Source organism: Ciona intestinalis, unplaced genomic scaffold (genome assembly GCF_000224145.3).
Source record: "Ciona intestinalis unplaced genomic scaffold, KH HT000340.1, whole genome shotgun sequence".
Taxonomy (NCBI): Eukaryota; Metazoa; Chordata; class Ascidiacea; order Phlebobranchia; family Cionidae; genus Ciona; species Ciona intestinalis.
In genome coordinates, this window is record NW_004190661.1 from 643 (window position 1) to 8,934 (window position 8,292).

Below are 8,292 nucleotides of genomic sequence, written 5' to 3' on the forward strand. Positions count from 1 at the left end.
AAACAAGTATGAGGGTCATAACCCGAATCATACATTTTCAACGGTGTTCACAGGAACTGGAATAACTACACCTCTAAACAGGGTTTATGTACAACTTTCACTAACTTCTTGTGGGGCTCCTAGGTTAACGCGTTGTCCCTCAACGGGGCCCAAGCTACTATAATATAAAACACACAATTTTTCTTTATTAAATTTATTTGCACAAAATGAAATTTTTTAAAAAAGATAATTTTTTTAAAAAACGGTCTAAATTTAAGGAATACCATCTATTGGTGGAATTTTAGTTTTCACATTGTGGGGGAATTTGATAAAACTATTTTATTATTTTTAGGAATACATTTTTTGCTAGGATTTTGCTGTAAATCATTTGAATTGCTAACTTTGGATTTAACAGTTAAACCAGAATCTGCTAATTTTGATTTTTGTAAGGAATTTCCAGATGTAGGTGATTTTCCTTTGTTTTTCATTGGCTCCCACACAAAGCTTCCATGAAGCTGTTACAAAAACAGTAAATCAAATTATCTTTAGTATTAATAAAAGTGTACAGGTATCTGCACTTTTCTATATAAAGAATCAACAAAATAAGAAATATCCATCTGCACACAATCCAGTATCATGTGGTTACAAGGTGTGCATAGTGCATTGTACAATTACTGTGACATGTTAATGTATAATACATGCTATTGAAAGTCCTTGCATTACTGGTTTTCTACATACATAGATTAAAGATAAGAACAAGCTAAAAGATTGCTTAAATGGTTTGCCCTAAAATTTTTATTTAAAGGTTTGCCCTAAAATTTTTATTTAAAGAGTTCGGGCCACAGCTCCCATGGTTGCACAGTTTTTTTTTCATAAGAACAAAGTTGTATGTTTACTGATGCTAAATTAACATCTAGTTTGTGAAAATTTGTTTCAATTTATAAGTTATGAACGTTTAAAAAATCAAATTTTAAAGTTTTGAAAAAACATCACTCGCGGGCACTGTGATGTCACAATACAAGATTTCGTTATTGGGGAAAATTCGGACTATCAGGGGTTTATTGTTTACTGATATAGTTTTTTATAGATAAGCATGTTAAAATTTTCTATAAGTATTATTTATACTTTATATGGCTTCAGGGACATATTGGAAGGTATTTTCTAGAGATCAGTGTATAACCACATTAAAGAGCCTGCCAATTTTAAAAAACATTAATTACCCATATTTCCTAATTTAAAACAAACAGAAAAAGCTATGTCGACGTACACTCCATCTTGCGGCAAACATTATTTCATTTTCCGCTAACAAAGCCTAAATCAGCAGATAAATAATAAATAAGAATAGATTGTGACGTAATATACACATAGTGACATAGGCGCCGAACTTTCTAAATTGCAGGGAAGGCGCAATAAATATGACATCATAATTATGACGTAACATTGCATTACCAGTGTATCGCACGTTACGGTTGGAATATTTACGTTATCTTCCGCTGTATAGTGGTGGTTTTACATAGGCCTATTTAGTAAATCAAATTTCCTATGTTTATGATTGGGCTTAAACACTCCCTTCAGAATTTGTTTGCATAATTTCGTTACGTGGTGGCGGGTAGCGCTATAAGAAAAAAGACGCACGTCAAAGTAACGATCGTTTGTAGTTGATTTAAATTAAAATTCCGTGACTTAAAATCAACTACAATACAACTGCTTTTAATATATGTAACTGATTGCGCAAGTTGTTGCAATCGTTATCTATATTATCGTATTATCGTACCTACCTGCTGACGAAAAGATCACTCGTCTCCCGAGCCAGACTGCAAGGATGGTAAATCGGCAAAGTGACAAAATTTACAAACGGGCATAAATTAATTTATTATTTGATTGCGTATTTTGACACCGGCAAGCAGCTTAGACGAGGAATTGGGTAATTCGTGATCGTAGACAATTAATTGGCAACCAAGCTTTATCTGAACAGAAATTTATTCACATGCTTGTTGCGTTCACGTGCGAAAGAACTATTCATTGTAGACGAGACAATACTTTACCCAATGGCAAACGTGAAAAAGCAAACATTCAACCCGCTAAATATTGAAAGTGTGAATTCCTATTATGACGCAAATAATCAACGTGTGAATTGCTATTATGTCGTAATCAATTGCCAGGTTTAACAAACTCTATTATGATGCAATGTATCCACGTGTGAATGCCTACTATTTCGTAATGAATATGCTGCTTGGCTGGGGAAAATATTGTAAATAAAATATGGAAAAAGTATTAAGCAGCGCTCCTTCTAGAACAGATCTTTGTTGATTATACTAACTTTTTTCTATTTGTCTCTTCGATTACAGCAGCGTAGATTTAGAAATATTTCAGACGAAAAGGCAGGATATAGTGACAAAACAACAGTTGTTAAAACACGCTTACAGTTAAAAGCAGATTATTGCGGCCTACATTGTTTAGAATGCGATACAGCTTAAAAATTCTCGTCTGCTTAGCAGCAATATTGTTTGTTAATCTGTATTCTAATGCTGGGATAGAGGGAGTAAACCAAACTTGCGTTACCAAAAAAATAGTAATAGCTTAGGCTCTCCAGAAATATGCGTATCGATTGTTGGAAGGTCTTTCTAGTGGGGATTTTTTTCAGCCGTTGCTGTGAACTGAGCTAAATATGGTTCCCAAATTGTATCTATACTCGCGTACCACTTTTTGGTTTATGCAGAGTTCTCGTACCATTTACATACAAAACTACTGAAGGCTCGTTAATGTTTCAAAAAAGTCGCCTGATTGTGATAGTGTCGCTAGTGACGCACCAATGAGTGAATTTTTTGGCACTTTTTAAAACGTTTTTATAGCTAAATTTAATATTTCTACCAAAAAAATTCACATATGACATTTATTACTGGTAAATTTTCATTTAAAACCCTTTGTAGGTGCTAGTCAAGACTCTTTAAATTGGCCACTAATCAAAGAACCCAAACCACAATAAAAAATGTTCAGGAACTTTGGTGTATTTTCAGACAATACACCAGGAATTAACTACATGGCGAAGTATAGTTGCTTAAAAACCAATAGTGTAGAGCTCTCCTGAATCAAAGGCCTGTATTACATGGTATTTTGGCTGTATATGTCTAACATAAGATACATTTGTTTTGCATCTTACTTTTCCACGATTAGGCTCATTCTGATGTAACCGGCAATTGTAATCATGTCTGTAGGAAATTCTTTCAAGTAAAACTGCAGAATCTTTTTGTTGTATTGATATTGCTTGAGGGGCTGAAGTAAAACAGTAATTTTAAGTTTTTGTATTAACCGGTTTTACTCACAGCTTTGATAATCTTGCCATTTAATAAAATGTGCCTACCTGACAACAGAAATCTAATGAGTAAGTAATTTGTTGGATGAAACAGCCTAACAGACCCAGTTGCTTTATAACTGTTACATTTATCCCGTTCACAAAATAAAAAAAAAGAAGGCATACCGCTTTTTTTCGGAAAAAGCTGAAAATATTTGCTGAGTCACTTTCTAATAAGAAGGCAATTTCGGACCAAATCGCGAGGTGGTCCAGACAAGAAAGGTCTCGAAAATAAAAGGCATTTCATAACCCCCGCGTTAGTTCATATTTAGCTTTGAGGTTGCGGATGCTTGTTTTACTATTTGCAGTGAGGTTTTAGACAATGTTAAGTTATAAACTAGTTAAATATATATGGTTTTCAACCAAATACGAAGTTTCAGCTGGAAATAATAGGTTTTTCTGTCTTTAGAATGCATTTAGTATAAGAAACAGTACCGTATATAGTTTGTACAAGATGCTTCCAGTTTGGCAATGAGAAAGAATGTGTTGTGCTACTAAACAATTAATAATAAAACTGTTCTATTTCAGATGTAGTTAAAATTATGAATTGGTAACTAAAAAATTTGGTACCAGTTTCACATTAGGCTCTTAATAAGGGGTTAGTGGTTTGGGGGAGTATTATTCACTAGCACCAAAAAATGGAATGTTGAAACATTTACTTTGAAATATTGATCAAAATGGATGGTGGACAGGGAGCACATTAAATTTGTGTCTTGATTGCTACTGGACCAAGAGTTTGTAGGAGGTATGTTTGTATATGCCATGAGTTTGGAGTTTGTGTTGTGTAATGTAATACAGCTTGTTTTGTCTTTTGTGTACATATATGTATAATCAAAGCAGTTATCATTAACTTCAGATGCCTTTAAAAGCAGATTATGTTTTACTATTGTACATGAAATGCATTTTTGTTATTGTTTTCATGGAGTTCTGTTTTGTTTTACTTTTCAATAAAACTAAAAACTAAGAACTTGTGCTGTATTACAAATTGATTCAGCAGGCAAAAGTGATTTCAAATTATAACATGACTGAGTAAAAGCAGATTCTATTTTTCATTTTAGATTTTATTACCAAATTAGTGTTTATGATGGTTTCGACTCCTTTTGTTTTTTGGCAGTAGTAATTCTAAATTCAAAATCACTCATAATTATGTGAAAATATTGATTAAATGTATTGCGTACATATGGGGAGAATTAAAATATTCGATTTCGACGCTTAAGAAAACGAGGCTAAATGGCCATGTGAACGCACATCAATTTTGGCCAAAAGTTGCCTCTTTTTTAACCTTGCCTAGTTTGGAAAAGACTCTTTTTTGTTTGGCCACGTGAACGGGCTAATTATATATAGTTGCTTTAGTAGACCAACATATTTTAAGTTTCAGATCAAAACAGCAAAGCACGTTTAATGTTAATTTATTTAGAACTTACGTATTAGTTTTACTGGTTTAGCAGAACTGTGTTTTTGGTAATCTGCTCTTTGCGTTGTTGAATATGAATAAGGTGGTATCACATGTGGTTCATCATATAACTGGTGAGGCCACCAATTTTGTTGATCAGATTGACTTCCGCTGTTTGCCATTACACAAATTGGCTTGTTCAGTATCCTTCAAAAAGGGGTATTGGTCAACTGCCCTTACTTTACACACAATTACTTTATTGCAAATAAATTATATCAGTTGAGATTGCATTTGCCAATTTCTTTTCTACGTATCTAGAATTTACATTTAAACTTCATTTGTTGGTTTCATGTTTTTGACCTCAATCCTATTTCAATTGTTACTTTAACCTTAGTAAATTACCAAAAGGCAACTTGCATGGTATAAATTTCTGAAAGTTCCGTTGAAAAATGATAGTAAAATAACTACAGAAATAACAAGAAACCTTATACATATGAGTCATGATTAAACAATGCAGTTAATAATTATTCAAAACAGATAAATATGAATATTGAAAAGTTATAAAATAAAAATCAGATTATCTATAACTTCCTGCATGAAGAATTTAGCTTCCGAATTCTTTGTTTTTTTATGTTTTAAGCAATTTTTCTACTTAGGGGAAAAAGCTGTGCATTGGTCATTTGTGATCGAGAATGCCATAGGCATACAAAACCTTAATAAGTGCAAATTCGCGCAAAAATGTATACCCACAGGCCACAATAGTGGCAGTAAACGAGCATTAAATGGAGTTCTATTTAATTATGAATTCAGATACAGAATAAAACAAGTTCACATACTTGACATTATGACTTAAAAATCGACTGTGCCAGGGGTGTGGACAATTTCTTCTTTCTGGTTCACGGGGATGAACTGAAACGTCATCTACGCGTTTGATGATGACAGGTTTGTTTTTCACAGAGGCGTCACTAATTTCACTATTAAATATCCGGTACGAATTCGGACTGGAAAAAATTAATATATATTTTGCATCTATTGTTTTTCAGTGTCTTCTACTGCTTACCTGTAATGAGTTGGAACTGTTTTCTTTCGTTTCATATGTATCTCCATACCTTTTGCTTTACGTGAACATTATGAACGTTATATTTCACTGTGGATCGAGGGATGGTTGTGTAACTCATTAGCGGTAGATTTCCAAGACAATTTAGCATACCGGTTGCTAATGGAAACGCTTTGTAGCACCACCTATCGTACATAATATTTATAGACAAGAGATCAAAGATCTAATGCGTGAGCACGTTTAAAAGTAATTAGCTTGAACTCTTTACTATAGCAGAGTCCGTATATAAACATGAGTTATTTCATGTCGCCCATAGAAATCACATAGCACACAGCAAATGGGGCTAAATTGATCATAGACATAATATAAATATGTACATATATAGCTAAATTTATACTATTTTATGTTTTTAATACAAATACGGGATGCAGATTAAAGAAAATCAAATTTTCAAGTAGTTGTTTAAATTTATTAAAGCTTAAAAGTGACTTGAAGTTTTTGAGTTGTATAAATAAACTGCGACTAAGCAGAAAAATATGTTTAAAAATTCCCGTTGCTAGGGTAAACAATCGGCGAAATTAGCCCCATTTGGTTGCCCTGTAAGATTTCTATGGTGATGAAATAACTCATGTTTATATACGGACTCTGACTATAGCGGTCGACCGAGCTCGATCAAAAACCAAACGGGAAGTAACCAACAAAGCGGTTTTTAACTGCCATCGGTGGCTGTGGAATAGGTAGAATGCATTTATACATGTATTTTAACTCATAAAGACCTATGACTCAGCAGCTAGCGCTTGCCTGTAACCCAGAGTTAATGGGTTAAAGGCTCGACGCTGCTACCATTGTGGGCGTATGTGTCCTTGGGCGGGACACTTAATGCAATTGCTCCAACCCAGCGGTCGCTAATGGGTTGTCTAAATTATCAGACATACATAAAAAAATAATAATTACCCACAAAGTAACATACATGGTAACTCGTAAGCTGACACGAGTGATAACGACTGTCGTTTTCCGGCCACGCGAGGATAAAGTAAGTTACATTCATTCATTCATGTAGGCTATATGAGGATTGAGTGATTGGTATTTAATCCCTACTTAAATGGTAATAGTTTTCAGTCGTAAATTGTTGTATGCATTTCTTATTTCACCAATACGTGTCCTCCCAAATTTCCAGACAGTGTTTTCGCTATGTTAAAGTGATTGGTTAAAAGAATTTAATTGGTTGGTATACAGCGCTGTAAAGCAAGGGTTTTTTTGTAAGTTCTGTGTGATATTTGCACCAAAATCTGTTGCTGGTTCAGATCTCGGGCTGCATGTACAAGTAGCACTTTCTGGAGCACAATACTGTGCAGTTGGGAGAAGGGTTCAAGCAAAGAATATCATCTGGCGGCTGCAGTTAAATCGGACAGTTTTCTTAAAACCTTAAGTACTGGTACAGTCGTCGACAACTTAAGTTCTGCCAGCCAGCGACTTTTAAATTCCAAAAAAATATTTAGAAGGGTTTGCCTCAGTTATACACTTACTTGGAAGGCAAAACATTGGCTTTCGCGGTCACCGTGATAGTGGACCGCTTTCACTGGATTCAAAAGGCAATGAAGGCAAAATTGTAAAGCCATTCTAAATTTATAGGTAGCGCGCGAAAACTCCAAGATTATCACGTGTATGCAGCAGGCTCCCAAAAATGCAATTTATCTTAGCTGGAAAATACAAATCGAATTTATTGACCTAATTTCAAAACAAATTCGAGAAAAAGTTGTACAGGACGTCAAGAAAGCCGGAATTTCCTCAATATTAGCAGATGAAACGAGCGACGTCACTAATTCCGAACAATTGTCTCTGGTGGTGCGATACGTCCATGATCTTCCAGATGATACATCAGTGTTAAAAGAAAGTTTTTTAGGATTTAGTGAAGCTGATGATTTAACGGGGAAAGGCCTGAGTGTATAAATACTCCAGTTGCTAACACAATGTGAGGTTTGAAACCCGATAAGCTTAGAGGGCAGGGCTACGACGGCGAAGCGTCTATGGCGGGAAAAATAAAAGGAGTGCAAGCTGTGATATCTAGGCAGTATCCGTTAGCTGTCTATGTGCACTGTGCCTGCCACTCACTGTTTAAACCTGACCTTATCCTCTTCAAGTGGCATTCCAACCATACGGCGTCCAATGAAAACAATTCAAGATTGCACATAACGTTGTTACGTTCCGGTCCTAAACGTACAACAGCATTACGCAAAGCCATTGAAGTAATTTTCCCCGAATATAACAAGACCACCCCTGTTGCCCTTTGTACTGTCAGATGGGTTGAACGACATGATGCTGTGGTGCGCTTTGTAGAGCTGTTTCCGCATTGTGCAAGCTTGCACTCTTAGAATGACCACGTCATAATACATCAGATAAAGCGGAACTGCTTAGCNTGCAGGTTGAAATCTTTTTGACTTCATTGTATCCATTGCCATTTATAAAGTTTGTTCTGGCGCTATGGTGACACTATCAGGAAAAATTACAGAA

General features: G+C 34.9%; 1 protein-coding gene across 2 annotated transcripts; it reads right to left on the reverse strand.

Moving 5' to 3' along the window:
* Positions 1-236: 236 nt before the first annotated feature.
* LOC100185857 (uncharacterized protein C2orf73-like) lies at positions 237-5,962 on the reverse strand. 2 transcript variants are annotated; one of them, XM_002125859.3, is made up of 5 exons: positions 5,785-5,959; positions 5,561-5,725; positions 4,756-4,931; positions 3,140-3,252; positions 237-494 (listed from the first exon to the last, which is right to left on the reverse strand). In XM_002125859.3, the coding sequence occupies exons 1-5, from the start codon at positions 5,829-5,831 to the stop codon at positions 288-290; spliced, it is 708 nt and encodes a 235-aa protein (XP_002125895.1). In that variant the 5' UTR covers positions 5,832-5,959; the 3' UTR covers positions 237-287. The 2 variants fall into 2 exon arrangements, with proteins under 2 accessions (XP_002125895.1, XP_026695302.1); XM_026839501.1 differs by lacking the exon at positions 237-494 and adding an exon at positions 2,975-3,063 and having other exon boundaries at positions 5,785-5,962.
* Positions 5,963-8,292: the final 2,330 nt, after the last annotated feature.

Excerpts from the sequence above, each read along its gene's own strand:
- LOC100185857 (XM_002125859.3), bottom strand. The coding sequence starts at position 5,831 with ATGGAGATACATATGAAACGAAAGAAAACAGTTCCAACTCATTACAG. Across the intron at positions 5,726-5,784 it reads ACAGTTCCAACTCATTACAG|TCCGAATTCGTACCGGATAT; the intron begins GTAAGCAGTAGA and ends AATTTTTTCCAG. Across the intron at positions 495-3,139 it reads ATGAGCCTAATCGTGGAAAA|CTTCATGGAAGCTTTGTGTG; the intron begins GTAAGATGCAAA and ends TTTTTGTAACAG.